Source organism: Aquila chrysaetos, chromosome 5 (assembly GCF_900496995.4).
Source record: "Aquila chrysaetos chrysaetos chromosome 5, bAquChr1.4, whole genome shotgun sequence".
In the NCBI taxonomy this organism is placed as follows: domain Eukaryota; kingdom Metazoa; phylum Chordata; class Aves; order Accipitriformes; family Accipitridae; genus Aquila; species Aquila chrysaetos.
This window is the reverse complement of record NC_044008.1, coordinates 1,377,919-1,404,549: the sequence shown is the minus strand read 5'-3', so window position 1 is coordinate 1,404,549 and position 26,631 is coordinate 1,377,919. Positions and strand designations below refer to the sequence as shown.

Here is a 26,631-nt window from a genome sequence, read left to right as displayed (position 1 = left end):
CAGAACGACACCAGATCAGGAAACACACAGGGGAGAGAAAAAAAACCACGTCAAACTCATATTACAGTCAAGAGTTGTGCTGTGGATTAACACCTCTGATCCCGGCAGGACGGGGTCTTTGTGCACACACATCAGTTTTTATATTCCTTTTCTAAGAAGCTGTTGGCCTGAAATAACCTTTTTTCTTTTTTTTTTTTTTTTAAAAACCAAATCCCTCGACAGCTGAGCAGCTTCATCAAAGCATCAGGTTTTGTGTGAAATGATGCTCTTGGCAAAGTGAGATAGGCTAGAAGTCTAACAAAGGGTGAATAATTCGTATTACAATTAACATTTTCCTTTCCCACATCATCTCTTCAAGGACATTCAATGCAACTATTTCAAGCGACACGGTAATATTAATAATTGCATTCAGAGCTCTCTAAGTACTTCCCCATCCAGGACTGATAGGCAAGTACACGCCAAAAAGAAAAATAAGTCATGAACCAAATTAGGCAGAACTAGAACTAGACTTTATAATAAACCCTGCCCTCAACCCCTTTAAGGGTTTAAACCCTTTAAACATTGCCACAAGCTGGGTTTAGCTCTAGCTGAGCAAGGCACTGACTACCAAGAGGTGGAAGGAAGCATCAGAAGAGGAGAACGTCAGGAAGGGACCAGGTCAAAGCTGAGGTCTGCTTTTAGCTGGCACTGACACGCCACCAATGTCTTTTAGCTTTATCCTTCCAGCAATAGAGACAGCGGGTGAGAAAGGATGCTGGTATTTGATTTATTTAAGACATCTGTTGTATCCACCTTCATTCAGTGCTAAATTTTTGTATCACACGGACATGTGAAGGGTACAAAGTGTCAGCAGGAATATACTCCTAAGCCAGTTTCCACAACACATCTTTATTTTCAAGTTGACATCACAGCCAGAAGGAGAAAACCAGACCTTGCTTACCCAGACCAAAACTCTGGTTTAAATCCCTACTGAATGGTACAAGGCAACTGATGGCATGGCACACCATGTTCCAGCCCCGTTGGAAAGATGGGGGCATTCAAGATGGGAATGAGAACAGTGATTTGGTTCCAGGTTGAACTCATTCAGCTCACACCGAAACACCTCTGAAGGTAACAGACAACTTTGCACAGGCTAAAGCTCAAAGGAGAGGCTGTGAAGCCTTTGAGAGCCGTAGCTGATTGGATTTAGGAGTCCAACCTGCTCTGCAGCTACACAAGCACTGCTGTTTTCAACCTCCAGCAGGAAAAAAACAATTCAGGCTGAAAAACCTCACCTCCAGAGGTACAAGGGGTTAATGACTTCTAAATGCAGGTGCATGCTCATTACATTTCAAATGAGCTAAGTCTCACTTCGACCTGGGATCTCCACCATGAAGAGCTGCTCTATGCTACTTCACTGAGCAAAAAAAGTCTTGTCATCCGAGGTTTTCCTGGGCAATCTACCTGCTCGCAAACCCATCGACTCCTCCATCTCAGTGGTCTGAAGAACAACCCCAGAACAACGTGTTCGGCTCAACACTTTGTCATTTCAAACCTCCTGCTCCTGAGAGAAAATGAAGAGAAATCCTCCGGAGATTGGGATTTTCTCTAAGCAAGGGGATCCAGTCAGCTCCAGAAATAAGTGACTGGGGGAACAGCACGGAAAGGAGAAAAAAAAAGGGGGGTAGAGAGAAACAAATGTACTTCTAAATAGAAAAAATGTTATTACGGTACTAAAGACTGCCCTCACCTGGGCTTTAATCCCTGAATCTCCGTTCACGTTGTACTTCTTCTTGTTCGGCATGACGGCATCACCGACAGCCCCTCTGCACCGTCTCCCGCCGGGGCAGGGGCTGCCCCCCCATTTATACCTCCCAGCCCCGCCGATCCCGATCCTGCCCGCTCTGGTTTCAGCTGCGGGGTGGAGGGAGAGGGAGGGAGGGCGGGAGGGAAGGGGAACTGCTCGGATTTTCAGACTCCCTTTTTTTTGGCAGGAAAGGACCCCAAGACTTAATGAGGCGTCCCGCCAAACAAGCCCTACTTCTGTTTTATGTTGAATTACAGCATTTGCCTGACCTCTAGACAGTTAGCGGCAGTTTTTAACGTGGCCTGGCTTGTGTGTGCATAACAATAGCTTATTTATATAACCAGAACATTTCCCTGCTCACTATAATTAACTTGCTAATTAGGCTCTTTTTAACTTGGGTTCTCCCCCCCACTTTCTTTTTCCCCAATGTCAGATGATTACGTTAACAGAGCCTCATTAGAAGAAAATTAACTAATGAGCAACTAAAACAATGAAGGCATTTGTTAGATGGCAAAGTGGTTTTTAATTATGCCGGTCCCCGCTCCGTCCCCCGCGGTGGCAAGTGCAGAGAGTCCATCCTTGGAAGGGTCCAGACTCCAACACCCATCCCACTGTTCCCGCATCGTACCATACCTCTTAGAATCACAGAACCACAGAATGGTTTGGGTTGGAAGGTACCTTTAAAGGTCATCTAGTCCAACCCCCGTGCAATGAGCAGGGACATCTCCACTAGATCAGGTTGCTCAGAGCCCCGTCCAACCTGACCTGGAATGTTTCCAGGGATGGGGCATCGACCACCTCTCTGGGCAACCTGGGCCAGTGCCTCACCACCCTCATCATAAAAAATTTCTTCATTATATCTAGTCTCTTCCCACCTTGCAGGTACCTACTGCAGCAGGAAAAAGGCTGCAGATAACCCCAGAGGGATGTTCGTGCAGCAGTAGGGTTTGGGAAGCGTGATGCTTTGCTACCAGTGACCAAGCAGACTCGATGCAGGGCAATTTTTTTTATTTTTATTTAGTGGTTGGAGCTGTTATCCAAAGAGTATTGTCCCTGACAATGAACCCAAGACATTTCTCACAGAGAACCTCAACATTTACTTCCAAAGAAGAGGAAGTTGGGAAGCGATGAGGCACTGCCGATTGACCTCAACACCAATTCTAACTAAATATGAAAAAAAAGCTCTCCCCAGCTCCATGTATTATTATATATACCTGCTTTTGAAATAATTTAGCACTGATCTCATACAATATTCCTCTGATCTGATATAATATTGTTCCTCAACAGTTGTCACTGTTGTCCAGTGGATGGTACAGCATGATGGGGAAAATGCTGTCAAGGAAACATTGCTTGCAAGTGCTCCTCCAAAGCGCTTCTCCAGACGAGGACGTGCCATGGTGGCATTTTACATCTCCACAGCAGATTTCAAGGAATCCACTAAAAGAGTAAAAATTCCTGGGCTATATGAAAGCAACGTCTGCTTTGTGAAGGGAAAAACCCAGAATTCCCAACTTTAATGAATCTGTAGAATAATTGGAAAAAGGCAATACGGACTATTTCCAATATGGAAATATGCCAGGAAATATGAGACTGGGATTAGCACCACTTGCCTCAACTGATATTACAGCAAAGTTGTGTTTTCAAGGTAAGTTTTTAATTTTTAACGTTATTGATGACCCTTTTCATGCAAATTCCTAAGGGAGGTGCTACTTTAGTTCAGTGTAAGTTAGCTAAAAGCCTTTAAAGGGGGTATGAAGCTCACCTTGACGGTACCACCAAAGCACAAACTACTTTTCCACTAGGTTATCACATCAAGATACTTAAATCAAATAGCTTTTCCGGGGGGGGGGGACGACACCTTTTTTTTTCATTGGAGACTGAGACACTAAAATTAAGAACCTCTATTCTATAAAAATTCTAACAATAAAGTTCTTTCCTGCTCCTCCAGGTCACAGCTCAGGTATCTTCTGCAAGTTGGATGTCAGTTGTAATCTAGCTCAATCTTCAAATAAAACCAGGGAGAACTATGTTCAATCCTAGTAAAATCCAAGTTATCACTATAATTTAATAAACCATGCATGATTAAAATCTGCTTTTTCATCATGGTTGGAGCCCAACCTTACTGCAGCCTCCCTCTGTATTAGTCTAGCCATGCCGCACGCTTGTAACATTTTCTACTCTTTTTAAAAAGTGCTACATGAAACCTTAAAATACTGTAACAGCTATAAAATCCCCAACCACTTGTGCAATGTGCAAGAGGAACCATCCTTGTAAATTCTTTGAACTTTTAAATTTTGCAAGCGCAGCGTTTTTGTAGTGCTAGAGTCTTAAATTTATTCTTAGCCATGGAGATTTATTTTTTTAAAGGAACAAAGGGAGAAAACAACAGGTTTTTGTGTGATTAAGTCACACAAGCTCTCTGGCATTGCTAACAGCTTGCAAATCCACCTGCAAAAAACTTGGGAAACAAAGAGCAAGTTAGGGAGCTAATTAAAATCCATCTATTCGCGTATGAAACAGCAGGTCAAGTTTGCGGTCTTCAAGAGCTGCACTACTTGGTTATTCATGTGACAAACTGGAAAGCCTTTTCCCAGTGGAAAAACTTCTCATCCATCTATGATGCCAAGTGATAAATGCAAGAGAAATAATTTTGCAGCTGTGGCTAGAACGGAGGGGACCGACATGACTATTCTGATGTTCCACCAGAGCCTGGGGCTTGCAGCTCCCAGACCAAACCTCCTCCTCCTGCCCTCTCATCCCTATTCATGAAGGAAAAGCTGGTTTCCTCCAGCACTCGACCTGCCAAGCCAGATACTTCATCCGCTCCACTTTCCCCCGTGAAACCGGAGCTGTGTATGGGGACACCAGGTGTTGGCAGCTGAAAGGCAACTGAGAAGAGACCCGCTCCCCTTCTGCAGTATCAGTGATGCCTGCCCCTTGCCATGCTTGCCATGATCTGCAACCCTCAGCTTCAACAATTCAGGCAGCTTCTGTTCTCCTAATCCACCTCCTGAGCCCAGATCATATCGCTTCAAGAAAGGGACTGTCCAAACCCATTTATTCCATAGTTTCACATGCCTTAAATTAATATGTAATCCTGACAATGCTGCTCACTGAGCCAAAACTTTAACCAGAGCTCCAAGTGTTTAAGATTCCAGTTCTCCAGACAAAAGGTCACACGGAGACCGACTCCAGGATTAACACACACATTTAACCCTTTCGCATCTTCCTTCTGAAAAAACAGCTTGAGAATGTGCAGGTTAAGGCTGATTTTACCTACAGGACTTGGGAGAGAAAGGATGGGAATGAAGAGTCACCCACCTGGGCCAAAGTGGTTTCCAAGCGTGTTAGAAATTCAAGCCATTGGTTCTTGAAGACCTCACACCAGTGGTGGATCCACCATGCTCTGCAAACTCTCAGCCCAGTGTATTTCTAACTCACATCCAGCACTGGGCTGAGGTTGTGTACAGTGCAAACATCAGACCACAGCCCCATACACCTCAATTTATTATATTTCACTAGGACTGAGACTGATTTCGGTCCTCAGACCTCCAAGACAATTGCTAATGAGGACTGAATCATGGTGCATGTCTATCGAGCCATTGCTCTCACTCCAGTGGCTGAGACCCACTCTTAGGTGACCTCTTTTTTAAAAAATAATCCTCCATGGCCCACAGAAGTAAAGCTGCAGGTGGAAAACCTGGAAATAAAACTAAAAGAAGCTCTTCCAACATCTTAGTGCTTATTGACACAGAGCACACTTCCACGGTAGCAAACACCAGCACCTACATCCAATGCACACCAAGAATGAGAGCGGCCACCCCTGCTGCTGTAACTGGTGGGAGCAGGAAGGAGAAATCTTTAAAAAAAGAAAATAACAAACACCTAAACCAGGCGGGTCCAGTGGGCACAATGGGAAGGACAAGGAAGAGAGAAACCTTCTCCCCCAGCTGTACAACAGATCCCTTGGTCCACCCCTGGCTCTGTTGGTCACGGTCCCATGACAAGGCAGGCAAAAGAGGAAACGGTTATTTCCATATCGCTTCAACTTGCAATGAAGGGGTAACTTGTGTTTTATAATTAAAAAAAATGTAGACTCTCAGAAGTCAGAGATGGAAAACACCTACTGAGTCATCACGAGCCAGTGCATCATCTCTAGCGGTAAGTGCTTTTATACTCGGCCAGCATCCCACGTGGTCTTACAGCTCCTTCATACGCGTGATGCTACGACACAACCCAGGAGCACAACTTTTCCCTAGAAAAACTGTCAACTATTACAGCGAAAGCCTCTCCTGCTAATTCTCTAAAGATTACTATGAAAGACTTTGCAATTAGAGATTATCTAAACCATCACTCAATTATACAACCTGAAATCGCTGAAACCTTCACAAATAAGACACAAAGTCAAAACAGCATTTCTGCCTCATGTGCTCACTGGCTGCAGAATTTCAGAAAACTTTGAAAATTCAGAATTTCCCCTTCTTTTGATCCCGTCCTCATAGGGATGAGAAATTTATGTCCCATAACTGCACACAGGAGTTTTTCCCTGACTACTGTGAGTACAAAGGTGTTCACTGTCAGTATTAAATCCAGGTTGTGGATTATTTGAAAAATTGAGGGTTTTACCCAATAAAGGAAACACTGTGATCCCTGATTTGGCTCACAGCAGATTAAATGACTTCAGCTTGTGTTGTTGCTCAGGTCTGCAAAACCTCAAATCTCTCTCACAGCTCAGACACTGTTCTGCAAAACCAGAATCGACCTGCTGCAGATCTCCTCCCAGCCATCAGAGTCACAGGCTATGGGAGAACTTGTATTTTAACCTGCTCTTCTGAGAAGCAATGCAGAAGGGATTATTGTTATTCACTAATACTACATTTTTTCAATATTTGGTTATTTGTTTAATAATAAGAGGTGTACTGTAGTAAATGTAGGACCTTGGTAAGAACGTTAAGACATAAAAGACTGTTTGAAATAATGACCTTAAAGATAATGAGTGTTTTAAAGCTTAGGCTAATTATTTCTTGAAATGTGGCTGTTCACTCCCATGCTGTCCTGAGAAACCACATAAAATGCAAATCACTCAAGTTAAAATCCTGATTAAAAACATTGCTAGAGGACATAACCCTTTGTAAGCCCTTTGTAGATGGAGTTTGATGCCACCGCAGCTATAAACCATCTATAAAATCATACATGCACGCTGCAAAAGGAAATTGCATGGCCATTAGAAAAAAAGGTCTATTTAAATAAAGTTTCTGTCATCTGGTCCTGATACCAGCGGCACCAAATTCATAAAGGAGAAAATTGCAGAGGGTGATAGATCCGTAGGGAGAGGTTTGTTGCTTGTTTTTAAGCAGAACTCCACACTTTTGCAATTAGTACTCAAAAATCCACATTTGAAACTATAAACAAAGTTGTGTGTTATGCAAAGTTTATCACTGCTAACCCTTAAACGCAAAATTTCCTCACTGTTGATATAAATATGACATGACTTGGGTGAAAGCTGAAAGAATTGCAGTCTATAAAAAATGAGTGAGAAGCAGAACGATAAACTGTAATTTTACAAAAATAAAATCCATAATGCTTAAGAAAGCGATAGCAGGGGTACATAAAGTTGATATTAAAGGGGAATAATGAAATTTGAATCAAATCACCATGCACAGCCTCTATTTGTAGATAAAGATCAAAGCAGCAAGAATACCCTTATAGGAGTACAAGAATACCAACTTTTTATTATAGTGATCTAAGTATTTTTAGAAGAACCACCAAGAGGGATGACTTCAAAAATAGAAATGGAAGATATGAGCAGAAACCTAGGAATATATAACAAATATTGATACAGAATTTCAGTGCTTCTGAAGTATCATGAACTTTTTTGGACGACAAGACACTGGACAGACCCTCAGGGGACAGGCAAAGCCAACCTCCAGACATGCAGCCTTCTGTCTTCCAAGCACTGCCTGCTTTTTGGAGCCATGTCATTATATTTTCAGCTGCTTTGGGAATTCTTTCCACCAGAGAAGCAAAGCAGAGAAAAGTGTCTTTTAATATTTGCTGGTATCTATTCTAACCTCTTTAACCACCCAAACGAAGCTGAGCAGCACACGATGCCCTGAAGGGTGTCTTAAGTTTTAGAGGTTTTATTCCAACAACAGAATCTAAATTGATGATAAAAATTATAGTAGTCGAAAAAATAGTATCTGCTGTGCTGATCCTGATGAAATTCAAAGTCTTCTGGAACACATTGCAGTTTCTCCCACTCCTCCTTCCTGCTGGTCCCAAATTGCTAAAAAAATTAGTTCTTAATATAACACATCTGCAAGACAGGGTGGCCCACAGGAGACCATTCCCTCCATCACTTGACCGTTTTCAATTAGGCAGCTCACACCGAAGAATGATGTTGCACTGGCAGGGGAGGATGTCTAACAGTTCTTGTTAATATCGGACTTTAACGACCCTCATTCCAGCTAAACGCCATCATATCCTGATGCTGAGCAGCGAGATCTGAAGCTCCCTCCAAAAATTAAGCAGCAATCAGCTGGCTAGGTGGTGATGAAAAGAAGAAGCTAAATAACTCACCATCCACTCGGGCACGTGGAAAGCAGAGGCACTGGCATTGCTGTCCCTCTTCTCCATAGGTGAAACCCTCCACGCTCACATTTGTTTGGCAGAGGGGATGCAGAGGGATGCAGCGGGATGCAACAGCCCAGCAGCCAAGCCCCCCACTGTTCAGCTGCTCGCCAGGGTCTTCGCTGGACAGATCTTCTGCCAGCTGAGGTCTTCGTTGTGAACCAGCCTCATTAGCCAAGCGTTCAGGGGTGAGACAGGCAGCTCAGTTCCTCATTTCTGTTCAAAATCCCACACTGGGTGAAGCACTCAGATCCAGCCCATTTTTGCAGCCGTGATTTCATGCCGACCCCAGCTCTGCTCGACGTTTGAGCCGAGAGCAAATGAGAGCAAACTCGACATGGCATGGAGGAGACGTCCATCCATCGCCTGCCTATGCTCCTAGCCCTGCGTCACCAAGATGCCGAGACCCTGATCGACACAACAGCAAGGTCAAAGAGGCACACCTGTATTTAGAGCTATAGGTCTCCTGCAATGAGGACTATACTTGGCACCATCAAAAGTTCATGCAACTTCAAACAAAACAGCATACGGTCACCTCTAACGCTGAACGGCTTTCAGCTTCAAACTCAATATAGTTAGAAATGAACTTCATAATCTCGTGGCCGTGCACAGAACCAGATAAATATTTTTAAATGATTTGCATTTAGCCCAATCTGAGGGAAAAGCAGGGATGGAGCAGGCTGGTGGGGCTGCAGCTCCCTCTGCTGAGCATGCTCAGCCCTTGCTCTGCAGAAGAGGACAGAAATGAGGATTTTGTAGACAGAGCGATTGCAAAGGGATCTCCTGCTCCTGCAAAGGCATGTTTCCACGGCTGGCAGCTCCACAACGGTCCAGACCAGGATACAAACAAAATTTTGCCACTTTGCAGTGCTGAAGACTTGAGCTGAGGTTTCAACTTAACTGAAACCTCTCTGGTTCACTCAAAATAACAAAGGATTCCACCCTCAGGAATTAATGAGCCATCAGTGACCGTTCTCTGAGCTCACTTTGGTACTTTATCAGTACATTTCCATCCGCAAAGTGAACAGGGAGAAGTGAAGGTGGGGCTGACAGCATCTCGCTGGAGATGCTCACAGAAATCCCCCTTCTCTGCCGGGAAGGTCTGGCAGCTCATCAGCCTGCACAAACATTTCCTTGTTTTACTTTTCTTCACACGAAGCATTTTATTTAGGGCAATAGTTGACACAAAACTCCCTTCACCAACTTCCTCTTCTTCTGGTAGCCAGGCAAGGAACTTGGCTTGTGAGCCACAAGCTTGCGAGCCACCAGCCTGCACACCACCAATTAGGCACGTCCCGTTGGGCTGCTGGCACACCTAGATGGACAGAAGTTCCCAGGTTCCCTTCCTTACTTTGCTCTCTCATCAGCTGAACAATTTAAATGCTGGAAATTTTGGATTTTGCTGTTTCTGGCTAAGACAGGGTGCCAGGAGGCTATGGGTGAAAGCAAGTTGAAGAGGTGTAACTCAAATCTTCTGGGCAAACACCATGCATAACCCAAGTCGAGTAGATATATTTTGTCTGCATCACCACCTAAGTTGATTATCAGAAACCAGGAAAAAATTGTTATTTTTTGGGGTGATATTTTCACACTGTTGGCAAGCTCACCCTTCCAGATTGAACGAAGCTTCTGTTCAGTGCTGCCTTCAAGCCTTCAGGCCATTATATTCCCATCTCCAAGCAACATTAAGCTTAATGTGAGCCAGAAAAAAACCTCTTTATCTAGGCAGTCCCTTGAGCAGCAATTCAGCCAGCTGCGGAGGCTGGTAACGTCCCCTCCTGCAGCAGGAGAGATGGCAGTGCACAGCGGTCCCTCATCACGCAGACATCTCAGATGTTCCCACCAGACCCAACACACCACCAGGCACCAGATGTATGGGTTTTGCACAGCACGTATATTCCCCTATAGCCATCAAAGTGCTTCCCAGAGCATTACCTGTCCCTGCCACTGGGCATCCCTGCCCCAGCACAGAACATCCCCCAGGCTGCTCTACTACCTTTGTGGCTTGAAAGCAAACCCCGTACCAGCATCCATGTAATAATTATGCCTTCCCCAACTTGTTTTTAAGGTTAAAACAGCTGCTGCCACCACCAGCCCCAGTGATCTTCAGAGCCTGCTTTGCAACACACAGTCATGGGCAGCCTTATCTCAGATGCTCCCTGCAGCAACAGGACAAGGGGTAATGGTTTTAAATTAAAATAGGGTAGATTCAGACTAGATATAAGGAAGAAATTTTTTTACAATGAGGGTGGTGAGACACTGGCACAGGTTGCCCAGAGAGGTGGTCGATGCCCCATCCCTGGAAACATTCAAGGTCAGGTTGGACGGGGCTCTGAGCAACCTGCTCTAGTTGAAGATGTCCCTGCTCATTGCAGGGGAGGTTGGACTAGATGACCTTTAAAGGTCCCTTCCAACCCAAACTGTTCTGTGATTCTATAATAAACAGGGGCTCATATTGGTGTAAAATTAACCTCAAAACCATCTCATATATTGCTGGTGTCGTGAGTGAGCCAGCTTCAGTTTTGCTTTTAAATACAGGGGGTTTGGGTCATTTGAAAGACAGAACTAACCATCTATATACAGAATTTGGCTTAAAAAGGACAGGCAACACAAAACCTTGCCAAAAACACTGCACTGGCACAGTAGGCTGCAAAAAACCCACACAGCCTGGCTGCTGTAGACCCAAGGGACGAATAGTTTAGCCTGTTTGACCCGTGTTTTTCCAAACTAACGTAAGAACCGATCAGGATTCACAGTTTTAGGGTTCCCAGGTGAAAAGCACAGCAGAAGCTCAGTCTTGTTGACTAGTCATGTAGGGCGTAAGCCCTGACATCTACTGACTTACTGACGCTACAGACCATGGTAATGTTCCCAGTTATTGCTCAAACACATCTTTTAGCCTTCAAAATACTTAAGAAACACTGATAATTAAGCCCCCCTTTCAACAAATTAGCAACAGCACTGATGGGTAAAGGAATTGTAGAGGCAGCTAATATTGAGAAGTTGTTGCATATGCCTACAAGTCTGGCATAGACGTTAGGTAAGTGGACAGCAAGGTGGATTGAAAGCTGGTTGAACTGGCCCAGAAGGTCGTGACTGGACGCACGAAGCCTGGCTGGAGGCCAGTCACCAGCAGTGTGCCCTGGGGTCTCTACTGGGACCAGGACTGCTGCACATCTTCATTGATGAGCTAGGGGATGGAGCAGAGCACACCCTCACCAAGTCAGCAGGTGACAAGTGGAGGAGAAGCTGATCCACCTGGACAGCCTGGAAAACAGGTAGAGAGGACCCTTGTGAAGTTCAACCAAGGGAAATGCCGACTCCTGGCTCTGGGGAGGGATAACCCCATGTGGTGGGTTGACCTTGGCTGGATGCCAGGTGCCCACCAAAGCCGGTCTGTCACTCCCCTCCTCAGCTGGACAGGGGAGAGAAAATATAACGAAAGGCTCGTGGGTCAAGATAAGGACAGGGAGAGATCACTGACCAATTACTGCCATGGGCAAAACAGACTCAACTTGGGGAAAATTAATTTGTTACCAATCAAACCAGAGTAGGGTAATGAGAAATAAAACCAAATCTTAAAAACACCTTCCCCCCACCCCTCCCTCCTTTCTGGCTCAACTTCACTCACAAATTCTCTCTACCTCCTCCCCCCCAGCAATGCAGGGGGATGGGGAATGGGGGTTGGGGTCAGTCCATCACATGTTGTCTCTTCTGCTCCTTCCTCCTCAGGGGCAGGACTCATCACTCTTTCCCTGCTCCAGCGTGGGGTCCCTCCCACAGGAGACAGTCCTCCATGAACTTCTCCAGCGTGGATCCTTCCCACAGGCTGCAGTTCTTCACGAACTGCTCCAGCATGGGTCCCTTCCCCGGGCTGCAGTCCTTCAGGCACAGACTGCTCCAGCGTGGGTCCCCTACGGGGTCACAAGTCCTGCCAGCAAACCTGCTCCAGCGTGGGCTCCTCTCTCCACAGATCCACAGGTCCTGCCAGGAGCCTGCTCCAGTGTGGGCTTCCCACGGGGTCACAGCCTCCTTCAGGCATCCCCCTGCTCCGGCATGGGGTCCTCTCTCCCCGGGCTGCAGGTGGAGATCTGCTCCCCCGTGGACCTCCCTGGGCGGCAGGGGGACAGCCTGCCTCACCGTGGTCTTCCTCACCACGGGCTGCAGGGGAATCTCTGCTCCGGCGCCTGGAGCATCTCCTCCCCTCCTTCTGCACTGACCTTGGTGTCTGCGGGGTTGCTTCTCTCACATGTTCTCACTCTTCTCTCCGGCTGCCGTTTTCTGTCTGTCCCAACTTTTTTTCCCTTCTTAAAAACGTTATCACAGAGGCGTTACCACTATCGCTGATTGGCTCAGCCTTGGCCAGCAGTGGGTCTGTCTTGGAGCCGGCTGGCCTTGGCTCTGTCGGACATAGGGGAAGCTTCTAGCAGCTTCTTACAGAAGCCACCCCTGTAACCCCCCTGCTACCAAAACCTTGCCACACAAAGCCAATACACACAGGCTGCCCAGAGAGGTTGTGGAGGCTCCATCCTTGGAGATATTCAACACCTGACTGGACATGGTCCTGACCAACCTGCTCTAGGTGGCCCTGCTTGAGCATGGTGGGCTGGACTTGATCCCCTGAGATCCCTTCCAACCTCAACCATTCTGTGAAGCTTGATCCAACTCTGCTTACTAACAAATGTTCAGATATATTAAACACCCAGTTGTTGCATTTTTCATTGAAAATGCATGCAATGCAAACCTTTAAAGTTTTGGACAATATCTTGGATCAGGACAACACATTCGTCTGCAAAGAACAAGTGTTATGTTTCATTGCTTCTCATGCTGGGCCATACAACCTTATTTTAGCAAAAGAAACCTAGAAAATGTGGGTAACGTATCCTTGCCTGCCACTATTTAAGATCTTTTTAAGTTTTAGATGAAATGAAGCTTTAGCTCAGAATGAGTAAGTAAGGATTTGTTTGCTCCTTCTCTAACATGATCCCTTCATGTAAGAGGTGAAGGCACAGTGAAAACACACTGAAACAAAATCTGTCTGATGATACCCAACATATAGCTGCCTGTGGATAGTGGTTTCTAACATCTGTGACTCAAATCAATGTTTATTATAAAAAAACAAAAAGATACCAGCACTGAGCTGCTCAGAAAGCTGCACTGTGCTAAGCACCCAGCTCCAGGAAAAGTGCTAACAATTACAAAAAGCTTTTAAAAACCTTTTTCAGCAGGGAGATGAAATGGTCACCAGGCCAAATGAACCAAGGACGCTCTTTTGCTTACTAATATGTTTCGTATCAGAGAAAAGAATCAGTTCAAACCTCAGTGAATATACAGCTTTCAGTTACTGAAAGCAAAACAGGACTAAAGCCCTGACCGGTGAACAAGAATTAGCAATTACTGTTCGAATACGCAGAAATACATGGCTTGCCATTTCTGCTGAAAAGTTGGGTACAATTTAATGACTTGCTTGAGAGTTGTTGCAGCAGAAGCATGAAAACAAGCCAGCCCTCAAAATCGTGCTGGGCTGTTAGAAGAACAAGATAACGAGAAATTAATGCAAGATGATAGGCTGCAAAAGCCCTGCGCAGACACGAGGGGGAGCGAGAGCCTGCAGAAAAAAATCCCAAAGTTTAAGCCTTGACCTATGAAGAAAAATGGTAGAAAACTGAGTGGCTTTAAGGACCATCCAGCTTTATGTTCAGGCATTTGTAGAAACTTCTTCCAAACTGCAAGCGTGATCAGATGCTCGGGAAATCAGTGCAAATTGGCAAGAGATTAATAGCCTTTGCCTATGTAAAAGGTGAAATAAGAAGGAGTCCCTGTGCGGTGTCCTGGTGTCCCTGAGCTGACACTAACACAAACCTGCATGTCCCCATCAATGGCTTTAGGCACAGCTCATCTGGGACGTGCCTACAGGGAGGGCACGTCCCCTTCTCTCGCTATTTCAGCAAGGTATTTGCTGTCAGGTAGACTTAAACCCCACTAACTTCTTGTTCTGAGATTGTTCTCAAATTCAAATTCTCTTAAATCCCAATCGCACCCTTCACCCCATCGTAGCATAACCCAAACAACCGGGAGACGCCAGTGCAGCAGCACCCACCGAACATTAGGCTGCTTCTGCTCTCCCATTTCTCGTTTTCAAAGACATGTTTTCCCAAGTGAGTTATGAATTCTCCCATTTTAAAACTTTCTGCCAAGTCAACATCAGAATGGTCGTTAAAGGAGTTACGTAATTTCTGCAGAAATTTTTCAGTTTTATAGAATATCAGTTTACCACAAATATTACTGCAGCCTAGACTGTTAAGACCATGGACTGAGCACTTTGCAACAGAGAGGCATCAAGCTCTTCAAAGACACAAGCAGCAGTTTCTTGAACATCTGTTCAGTTGTCCTTACAGCTGTGCAGGTACAGTGGACCAGGGAATGGCTCCAGCTCAGGACAACAACAGATAGAAAGATTCTTGTTATTTTTAAGGCAGACAGGTCACTGCCTGGCCCTGCAGGCAAGCGTACAAGATGCTGCATGATACAGGCAGCGTAAACCAGCACTACCAGACTGTACCACCATACTGCTCTGCTCCCTTGCTTTTCCTGGTAGATACAATGTTTCTGAAGCATATAGGCAAATAATCCTCTTCCCCAAAGGGGAAATGGGGAAAAAAAATAGGCAAAACTAGATTTGGAAGGCTCTTTCCTTTAGGTTTTTCTGTGACACCTATAAAATCTGCTCATGTCAGCTCTTCATCCTGCAGAAATATTACAAATGCTTACTGGGAACTCATTTTATTGCTAACTTACTCCACTCCATCAGCTGTGTTTCACCCTTCACCTTCCAGGCAGCCCAATTTTTGCGTATTTATAATGCTGTTGACTATCTGAACCATCAACTCAGCTTAGTTAAAGTGTTTGCAGAAACTAAAGGTTGGGCTTTACAGCAAGGACCATCTTCACAGGCAGGTGTAGCTCCTGCTATCATGTTTTAGTTATAATGGTATAGGTATCGTGTATAAATTTAAGTGTAACCGTCTAGGTATCATGTTTATATCTAAAAAAGATGATGTTAGCTTGCACATGGGCTTCAAGAGACACAAATTATTTAACAGCTAAAAATTTGTTAATAACTCTGTTAACATCACCTCCCTTCCTACACAGCTGTTCCTGAAATCTGCTTCTAAAGGTCTGAGCAAGTGCCTTGGCCGCTGCCGATCCGCGAGCAGCCTCCTCCCTCTTGCACCGAAGAGGATGACCATTGTGTCAGCGCTGCCACTGATCACAACCCCGGCAGCGTCTCACCGCGCTGCTATAATGAGGTCTATAATCAGCTTATACAACTACCTCTGCCACGTTCCCCACAGACCCCGCGCATGGTACCACCTGCCTGGCCGCATTCAGGAGAGGTCCACCCTGTTCACATCTAAGCCTCCTTTGAAGCCCTCTCTGCTGTGCTGCTCATCTGTTTGTCTACTTTCCTGCTTCTCCTCCGGTCATTGCCCCCTCACCCTCCAGCTGTAAACTTCTCAAGTGAGTTCTTCTTCACCATCAGTTTTTGGAAAGCACAAGAGCAGAATATTCTGCAATCCTGTGAAATTGTAGGGACTTGAAGTTCCAGCTCAGGCAGGAGCTTCAGGTCAATCCGTGAAGAAAGCATTGAAGGTCTGTGCAACTAGGCGGATGAATTTACTCAAGATTAAACGTGGTTTCAAAGCACTGTTGAATAGGAAGATTGTCAGCTGCTTGGCACTAGAAGTCAGAGTGTGTTGAAGGTGCTGAGGCTAAATAACAAATGGTAAATTAATTTAAGCTCTCAATTTTTTCTATTTCTTTTTAAATAAGGAGTATCCAGAAGCACAGCTAATAGTGCTTGAATACAGATCTGCTTCAAAATCAGGCTGTTTACAGATCCTGCTTCTAGATTTTATCATCAGAGGAAATTTCTTTTTTTAAAAATTGATTTTCCCGCAGGGCTTCAAATAATCCAGGGACGTGCAGACTTCTGCATCCAAGACCATGACCCAGTTCAAGCAGAAGGCAAGGCAGCACCATATGAATTCCTGCCATTCTTGAATTACAGCATCACCCCCTGCTATAAATAATTCCAAAATATAATCTCTCTGATACTACAAGGAAAAGACAAGCTGGCTGGAGCAGACAGGGACAACCACCTATCCCTGAGGAACAGCCTGACAAACAGCCACCAGCAGCATGGTCACACCGGCCAGCCAGCTTGAATGTGTCCCCTTTACAGAGTACAGGAAACATAATAGATATTCCAGGAACAGTTTAAATAATGTATTTTTTTCATTAACAGAATTAAAATGTGTTCTAAGCACTCCCTGAAGAATAAAATACCTGCATTGTGTAAACCGGGTGGATCTTCAAGGAGAAAGAGGCATCTTCTTAGCACACCTTTGCCTGCAGGCAAATATTCACCAACTCCTATGAGCCTGATTGTGCAGAGGTCTCTCAATCAAACAAAAAGCAAGGGGTAAGGTCTTCAACAGCTGGAAAGTTTCTATGAACTAAAAATGGATTCTGCCATTAAGAATTACAAGAAAGCAACTGTATGAGTTGGAGTTTGAAATAGAAAGGGCTGAACTTGGAGAGAACGGCTCTTCCATAGGTTACACTGTGGAGCACCAGCTTTTAAACGGCTTCTTTAACAGGCAAAGCGAAGCTCAAAGCAAGATTATGAGACTCAACACATGCAAACACAGAGGCCATCCTGCATCTACATTTCTCATTCAAGACAGCCACGCTTCCTATTATAGCAAGATGAACCTGGGTCAGATCCAAGCCCACGATGGCATTTGTGCTCTCTTGCAGGAAAAGCACCAAATACGAGTCATATTTCTACTGGAAGACTCCCAGTATTACTTACAGCACAAAAAACCAACAGGAGACTTTCCAGACTATTGGTGGTCTTGAGAGAAGACAAAACTTTCGATGTGTTTCCAAGTTGGCAGCAACTCAAGGAACTGACCTTCCAGGAGGCAGAAGAGGTTGTCAAGAGGCCGCAAGCAAAGAGGTGACAGATCTGTATGGTCCCATGTAACGGCACAGACCCGGTCGTTTTACAGGACGCTCCTTCTTTTGCTTTCATTTTTAAAACATAAAATTGCTCCTTCCCAGGTATATCAGAAAACACAAGAAAGAGCAAAATGTTTAATTTCCCCAGTTTTTGGCACTGAAAAGTTGAGCATAAGTCTACCTCCTCAAAAAAATTAACTACACATTTTACATTTATTTTTCTTCCAGGGAGGCAAGTGCAAAAATCCTAATCCGCACAAGAAAAAGTTAAGTTTGAATATTCTCTTCTCCCAACACCTCTACAGCAATACCTGCCACTTACTGAGAACTCAGAGTCTTCTGTTGCTGAACAAACAGCTGCTGCATACCAGGAAGATGGGAACTGTATCAAAAAAGGGAATAATCAGCTGTCTTCTATATGGGAGGTCTGCGCCTGTAGGTATGCTACCATCACAAACCCATAAAAAACAAAAACAAAAAAGATTTTTTTAATTTGCTCTAAACCGGGAGAAGGAAAGAGCACTTGTATCAGTGCGGTCTTTGACAGCAAGTTTCATTCCAGTGCACAGATGACAAAGGGCTTGCCGTGGCTCAAACACGAGCCCAAAGAAGACTAATGAGGAGGCCCCAAAAGAAAAGCTGTTTACACATTTGTGAAGGCAACAATGTCGTTCAGAAACAGAGACACCAAACAATTCGAGTCTGTATGCGACTGGTACCAATAACTTTGGAAACCCAGAGCAGTAGGTGCATCCCATCCCCTCCCATCCATTTGTGAATGACTCTGCGTTTTCACAATATGTCCACGTGCGTTGTGTCGCATGAGGACAGGTATCGGCTGCTTGGCTGGGAGAGGCAGCATGGAGAGGACGGATGCGTAACCACAGCAGAGACAACTCCTAAACCTTTGAATAAACGGCGTATCGAATTGACCTTCAAATGGACAAATTATTAATTTTGATCATAAGCAAACTGAAAGCCAGAAAGCCAACCGTATCCTGGGCTGCATCAAAAGCAGCATGACCAGCAGGTCGAGGGAGGGGATTCTGCCCCTCTGCTCCGCTCTGGTGAGACCCCACCTGCAGTACTGCGTCCAGATCTGGGGTCCTCAGCACAGGAAAGACATGGACCTGTTGGAGCAGGTCCAGAGGAGGGCCATGAAGATGATCAGGGGCTGGAGAACCTCTCCTATGAGGACAGGCTGAGAAAGTTGGGGTTGTTCAGCCCGCAGAAGAGAAGGCTCCGGGGAGACCTTCCAGCAGCCTTCCAGTACCTAAAGGGGGCTTATAAGAAAGATGGAGAAAGACTTTTTACCAGAGCCTGTAGTGATAGGATGAGGGGTAATGGTTTTAAACTGAAAGAGGGTAGATTTAGATTAGATGTAAGGAAGAAGTTTTTCACTGTGAGGGTGGTGAGACACTGGCACAGGTTGCCCAGAGAAGCTGTGGCTGCCTCATCCCTGGCAGTGTCCAAGGCCAGGTTGGATGGGGCTTGGAGCAACCTGGTCTAGTGGAAGGTGTCCCTGCCCACGGCAGGGGGGTTGGAACTAGATGATCTTTATGGTCCCTTCCAACTCAAACCATTCTGTTCTATAATTCTACGATCTACCTGTACTGGATCCACTGGAAAACTCCTACAGGTCAATACACTTTTTTTTTTTTTTTTTTTTGAAGATGGTGATGATATACTATAAAGAATAATTCCTATTTCAGTATGCTTAGATTTCCAGTTTTATTAACTTTACTACCTTGTCAATGGCATGCACTTCAAAATTATTTTCCAGTTTATCTATCTACGGAAATATTTTTGGAGCTGAAAGTCTGAACTGGAGCTTACATTCATAAGCAGGTCCACCAACCTGTATGATCCTTTTGCACAGTCCCCACCATTTAGTCTCCTCTCTGTACAAAAGTAACAGCATCTTTCTCTGCCTCAGGAAATAGGCTAAGGGAATAGATGTGCTCAGGGTGTTATCAACAGACATGAGATACTTGGGGACTTTTCAGGTATTGGAATAAATCTGAAAAGGAAAACTAACATAAAATTTTCCATGTGGAAATACTGGGGAGCGAGAGGTCACCCAGTCTGGACTGAAGCAAAATGAAGAGCTCTCCTAGACAAGTAAGTGCCTACAGAAAAAAAAATCCTAAAAATGCAGAGCCTGCCTTCCCAGCAAGGCTGTCAAACCTAGAACAACCAGAGTCATTCAGGAATGCAGCCGATCACCTCCTCAGGGATATGAATATTAACCAGGAGATAAACCTGGCTGGAGGAGCTGAATGGTCCCTGCTCATTAACTGGAAACCAGGTTGATTTGTAATGTGGGGGTGCATATGTACCTTCACTAAATATTGGGCTTTTTTACTATTCTTTGTATTGTGATCTTAGACAGGTTTATGGCAATTAAGCTGTCTCATCTACATTCAGTATTATGACAGCGGTCAGATATTCTAAAGTCCAGACTGCAAATTTTACATCACTTGGAACAGTGGCCAAAAACCCCTGAATGATAAATTTCTGTTAAAATTTTATCTGGAGAAGAGGCAAGAAGAGAAGCAGGACAGGAGAGTAAGAAAGGCAACGCCGCTGCAAGTTAGCACCTGTTTTAATTGACCAAGCACTCTTTTGACAGAAGATTAAGCCATAGTGGATCCAACCCACACCCAGCATGAACCACTCCACTGAAAACTTGATCAGTCAGAGGAAAAATGCTACTATAAAAAAAAAAGAAAAAAAAAGAAAAAAGCGCCCTATTATATCCATTCACTTGCAAGTCTAAACCAGTATTTTATACACACCACCCCGGACAGACTGACCAGTTCTTTGAAAATATGCCAAATAATTTCTGCTATCTTAATGTTTTATCCAGCGGATGTCAGCTGAATCATTTTGTTTGTCACCAGCCTCCTACTCTGTTATATGCAAACATTTGCACTTTAATTCTCCTCCATTAAAAACACAGAGGAAATCTGCGGTAAGGTTCACATCTGCTCCACTCCTGACTACTGCGATGCGCTCTGCATTGGGATTATTTTATAGGACAGATTATTTTATAGGCTTCAGATACAACCAAAACATTATGCCTTTAGCAGCAGTCACTGTATATAGAGTGTGTGTGTGTGTATATATATAAAATAAACATTTAATACCAGTACCTTGTAATCTCTCATGTTCCTACTTGCTTATGAGAGCAGTTTTAGGCAAATTAAAAAGGCTTGGTTTTGCTTTTTAAAGCATGGTGCTCATTATTTTATACTTGAAGCCAAGCTCTTCAGTAATTAGATGTACACCTAATTCCTTTCACAGCCTCTTCTCTTTCAGAGTGCAATGGCCTTCAGAGATCAATCTGCAGTTTATTTGTGGAGACAGAAGTCTGATTACCAACCTGTCAAAACATGGATCCTTTTAAGAGCCAAACAAAGGCTTAGTGGAGCCACCCGTATGACCAATTTACCAATTTTTTTACTGTAATCTCTTACGCACTCAGCGGCATGACACTAATGGTTATTTAATCAATACGCCTGCAGTGTACATACATGTTTTTTAAGTTAAAAGGGATGAAGGCCACTTCCAGTTCTGCCCATTGTGAGAATGACTTCATGAAGCCAGGACATCAAATTTGGTATTTTGCCACAGACGCAAATGAAAATCACTTTGAAATCTTTAGTCTAAGCTTGCTTTCTGTGCTTAAAATCCAACTATAAGACGGTTTCTACTTAGAAAGCCTCCTATGTGGGATGGTCAAGCCAAAACGACCATGACTGTCAGTGAGAGTGGTAAATAAGTATAGAAAGCCAAGATCTCACAGTATTTTGGGGACATAATAACAGCCAGATACAAGCTCAGTAGTCCCGTGTGGAAGGAGGTGTAAGGACCACATAGGTGTAAGGACAAGGTACAGCATCTTTCCGGATGCATTCATTAGGTCTCATTAAAATATTTTCTAGCAGAAGAGTTTTATTAATGGTGTAAAAAAGGTCCTTCCGCCAGGTGATCTGAAATAGCAACAGACAAGATTACAGCTTGTCTGTGCTTCCTCAGCCCTTGCCATTGCAGCTTTTTAAGCTTTCTGCAGTCTGTATTTCAGGCTGACAGAGCCACAGCATTGTATCATTTGGACAAGAATTAGAAATGTAAACTTGGGAGAGATCTGGAAATTTTCTTCAGGTTTTGATGTGTGGTGTGGAAAGGAAGGTTAAGAAATAAAAAATAAAATTAAATTAAAAATCAGAACTCCTGGGCTCTCTAAATATCTCTGCCTTACCTGACTGCCACAGCACTAATGAGGAGGTGGTGAACTGGTGATTACATTCAGAAAAAGTGAGCTCCACATTTGGAAAAAAAATCAACACATACACAGTCGATAAGCTCAGGGGGAAGACCTCGCAAAATCCGAGTGCTGGGAAAAGACCCCAAGCTGATAAGAAAACCATGCCCTGATCCAACACCAAACCCAGAACTTGGGTATTTGAGATGCAAAAGCTTCCCTGCCTGCATGCTAGGAGCTATCAGGTTAGCAAGTCTTATTTATTCTTGTCTGCTTGTGTCAATGGCTCGATATAAACCGAAGCCGAGTAAATCAGCAATACACGCAGAAACGTCACCCAGTGGAATGCGTCCCTGCCAGCAGCGAGACGACAGCAGCAGACTGACGAGGTTGTCTGACTGCAGACTCACTCCGGCTTCCAGCATCCTCGAGCAATCCCACCTCCCACGCACGGTACCCACGGCGGCGGGGCTTCTGGGGGAACTGCCAACGCGCCAAACCGGTGCTGGAAATGCCGCTCCTCGTGCGAGCCACTCAGCTGTCAGCCAACTAGGGAAAATGAAGTTAATGAGCAAAGCTTTAACCAGTGGACCTTGGTGTAATCAGAAACAGAGCCCCTTGAATACGTAATGACAGGCCATCTCTCCCTGACTTTCCATTTTCCCATGGGAAGAAAATTACAGCATCTCAAATGGAAAAGAAAAAGCCTTCAAATCAGAGATTAAAAGCACCCACGTAAAAGCAGCATTCCTGTACACAAATGCAGCTTTTCTCTAAGCACCAGTTTGTCCCACACATCCTCCCCAGGGCAGAAAGCAACTGGACGGCAGGAGATGCAAGAAGGAGCAGGAGCTGCTGGAGTATGGAGAAGAAACATGTTTGCTTGTACAGCATTGCTGTTTTGCTAGTAAATTTACAGAGACACACCTCATTAACTGAGGAACAGTTTCATTCAAGCTTGTGGCAAATAAAAACAAATGCTTGTCTGAAATCTACCCAAAATTAGGAGGGTTTATCCCTGTGTCCTCGCTTAGCCTCTGCAGGTTGGTGCTTTCTTAAGAGCATAGCTGCAGGCACTTTTTCCGAGCAAGATGGTCTTGAGTTTTACTCCACTGAAAGTCTAGACCCCACCCCAGTTTAAGAGTCTTTACTAACCCTTATTAACAGGCCGCTAACGGTCCTTCATCACATGGAGATTATAGTGGTCAGCCAAGAGCACAATCCCCAGCTGATGGATGTTAGGTCTTCACTTTCCCATGGTCAAGGCACACAGGCTGAATTTGAGCAATCTCGACCCATTTAGACTTGATGAGTCTATGCTCCACCACCATCTGACATATTTAACGGGTGTTAAAACCAATGGACCACTGAGCCTGACCTCCGTTTAGCACACCTAAGCCGAGTCTGTAAACCTGTGTTTGGCTAACGGGCATCTTCCTCGGGCAATTCCCTTGACTGCTTACCCTGAAGGTTAATCCCATTTAAAATTTTGCCTTATAAACCACTACATTTTTTTTTCCTGGCTTTAGTTTGGTCTCCCTGTAAGTGTACCTTGTCATCCGAGTTCCTACTAAGTCTTCTCAATAACCTCAACAAAATCATCCTCTTGGCATAAGGGAACTTCTTCAGTAGCTGAACAGCCTGGGATGCACCGTGGGTTAACTGCTGCTATCAGAAATAAAGATATTTGCAGAAACCATGTTATCAATACTATAACCAAAGACAAGCTATTCTCCATTCATCCCCAGTTTGTATTCTTTATACTTTAAGGCTTTAATTCAAGCTTTCTGACACAGCATTCATTCATAGGTCTTACCACTTTTATTGCCCACAGTGACCCTTTTTAGAGTGACCCTGATTAACAAAATACACCTCTCCTCCCCTCTGCCCACCCATAGCTGTGGTCTGCAAGTGCTGTACCCTGCATAAAAACTTGAGAAGATCTGGTTTTGCACACAATTCTAGTGGTGCAGAATGAAAACCTAATGATGACAGGACTACTCTGGAATCTATCCACAATGTTTAAGCCATTTTACACTTCTGTTAGTATTTTAAACAAATTTATTTAAGGATTGGACCCTTCCCATTACTTGGGACTTACAGAAATCCCTGGCTATTAACTGCTCCTAACATGACTGTCACTCGGTGCCACCTTCGCTTGCAGAAATTACAATATAATTCAAGTGATCTTAACCTTCCTGCACTGGAAGCAAAGTTATAAACCAGCCTAGATAGTCATCTTTTGCATGGGGAATGTCTTTTTGCCATTAAGGGCAAAATACTCCATCACGGGAGTTAGCCACATGAGTCATTAATTGTATTTTACCTTCTGTAGACCAATCCTAATGCCATTACCTTGCTACCAAGCTTTCAGACAAGCCTGAAGGTTACCTAAGAGGAAGCTGTAAAGAACAGAGCACAGTGTGAATTTGAAGTATAAACTCACTTCATTAATACAAAGTTATTGGGGGGAAAAATAAAACAAAAACCACTTGGTACAGAATAAATGTGCTCCGAGAGGGATGGAAACGGTTATTGTAAATTAAACAACCTAGCTTACTTCTTTGTACTTTCTACAGGTTAATCAGGCCTCAGTAAAATCAAGTTTGACAAGTGCTATTAACATCCGTTAATTTACGCATTTTAATCATTTAGCATCCAGTGCAATGCAGAGAGCGACGTGTGTTGGCTACGACCAGTCCCAGAGGAACAATAGCTGTTAGCGAACATTTTTGTTAAATGTGCCTTGGTGCCTCAGTCCACAGAAAGCCATTGAAAAACTCTACCCTGCTGTTAAACATTAATTTTTCGTAACAACCTCCGGGTTCCAAGGGCTGACATGGGATCACCAGACTTCTCAAGGTCAGAAATGTTTTATTCGGCTTCCTTCTCTCTTTATCCTAAGCAGTCATGAACCCAGCCATATTCAGCAACGATGCCACAATGTCCAAAACCAAATCTGTCTAAAATACAGTTTCACTGACCATATTGAAAATACGACTTTAATAGCAAGTGAATTATTTTAATAAGCAGATTTATGTTCTGTTTTTTAAGATAGCTGGATTGCTTTGGAAAACAAAAACAGCAGCACGTTTCAATCAAGTTTATAGTGATTTTCTATTCCATTTTGTTTCCTTATTTCATTTCCTACCTGTGGCTCTCAAGGTCTGGGATGCAAACACAGCAGAGATTCACCTCCACTGCAATCTCCTGTCACATTACTCAGTAAAACACATAGCAACCCACACTTAGCAAGTTATTTTAAAAAAATCTAACTGGAGTCAAATTGAAAACGAAGGCGTTCTTTATACTTTGAATTATGAAGAAGCCATTAACAACAACTGTGTAGTCAAGAGCCCCATTAGCGTTCTCACGGAGCCGTCACCCCAGTAGGAGCAAATGGAAGCTCTGACTCACACCAGTGCAACAAGGACTACAGAAAGCTCAAACGAGATTATTAATAAATCCAGCATCATAAGCACAAGAGAAATCAGAACTGCAGGTAAATCAATTAGGCATTCTTCATGTGTATTAAAAGATCAAGAAGAACATTTAAATACATGTGAGATACTTAAAATTAGACTAATGAGGGATTACTAACAATTTCTCTCTCAAACCAGAACACTCTGACAGTTTAAAAGGCAAATGCTTTATTATTTCGTACGTGGGCTTAGCATTTACTCCCACACTTGGGAATGGGATACACGGAGGTGACAGGCATTTGAAAGATGTGAAATTCACTGTGTACGGATTGAGAACTCTACAGGAAGCGTCAAAATCCAATGAAGAAACCTTCCTTCATCAATATTTGGAGAAGGTTAAATTGATTTAGAGAGAGAGAGAGAGAAAGAGAGATAAAAAATATCAATTGCATTGATATTTTTACCCTTCCACAGCAAAACCCCCAAACGGTTTGGCCTTCTTGTTAACAAAGCCAATGTGCCCTTGTATCACTTAGATTTAACAAGAAATTGTAGATTTAACTTTGCAGCCACCCTTCTGCCAGCAGCCCCCTTTTATCCCTCCTCTGCTACCCTCTCCCCATACATACCCATCTAAAATTGCTGCTATTATAGCATGGCTCTAATTTGCATCCCACTGGAGGACCAGCCAGCAAATTAAATCAGTGCACGCTGTCCCAACACATGGCTTGGGTTTCTGGGGCTGGATTGGGTTTGGTTTTTGTAGAGACAGAAAGAAGACAGTTTACAAAGTACTGCCTGTCCTCTGCTCGACAACAGCGTTGCTCCCAGGAAACAAATTCCTTCCAGAGACTCATTTTAGCAAAACGAGAACCATTGCCTCTGCGTCAGAAACAAGTTGCCTCCAGAAGCGTCAGATGATAAACTTGTTTAAAGCCCAGATGTCATTCAGACTTGGAAAGGTTTTTTTTAAAAATAAGCCATGCTGTCAAAGCTAATCATCTCCTCCCAATTTTTTTTAAAAATAAACATTAGTTCCCAAAGGCATTTCATGAGCGGTTCAGGAAACACCCACTGCAACAACAGGTCCCAAGAACACGCGAGGCTTTGGCCCTATATAACCTCAGAGATAGTAGTATCAGTTTACTATAGATTCACGCTGAAGCAGCAGCAGGATGACTCTTGCCTGCCCTGGCTGCCGTAATGCAAAACTCAATCACAGCCTGTTCAAAACTGCTTTTTCCCCAAAGAGCGACACGTGTGGCTCCTAACTGTGCAAGGGAAACGGCACATCGCCTGCAGATGCTCCATACGCTGAGGGTGCTGCTGACTTCTAAGCAAGGGCTCGTTTCCAGAGTGACAAGAAGATGAGATCGCAGAGCTCAGACACTAATACTGCCCTTACAAAAATGAATAAACCATAAACAGCATATATTATAGACCATGTAAGGGGATACTCCTGCAGAAGATGAGATGTCAGCACTATAAATCTTGAATGA

At 44.1% G+C, this 26,631-nt stretch overlaps 1 protein-coding gene across 3 annotated transcripts in view; it reads right to left on the bottom strand.

Moving 5' to 3' along the window:
* The window catches only part of AHCYL2 (adenosylhomocysteinase like 2), a 109,201-nt gene that overhangs the window by 36,990 nt on the left and 45,580 nt on the right, over positions 1–26,631 (bottom strand). The window contains exon 1 of one of the 3 annotated variants that reach the window (XM_030014110.2): positions 8,366–8,554. The exons of 1 other annotated variant lie outside the window; for it this stretch is intronic. In XM_030014110.2, the coding sequence (XP_029869970.1) occupies positions 8,366–8,422 (57 nt within the window). In that variant the 5' untranslated portion in view covers positions 8,423–8,554. Of the gene's footprint in view, positions 1–1,729; positions 1,888–8,365; positions 8,555–26,631 lie in introns of those variants that run through there. One more of the 3 variants, XM_030014111.2, reaches the window with a different exon arrangement.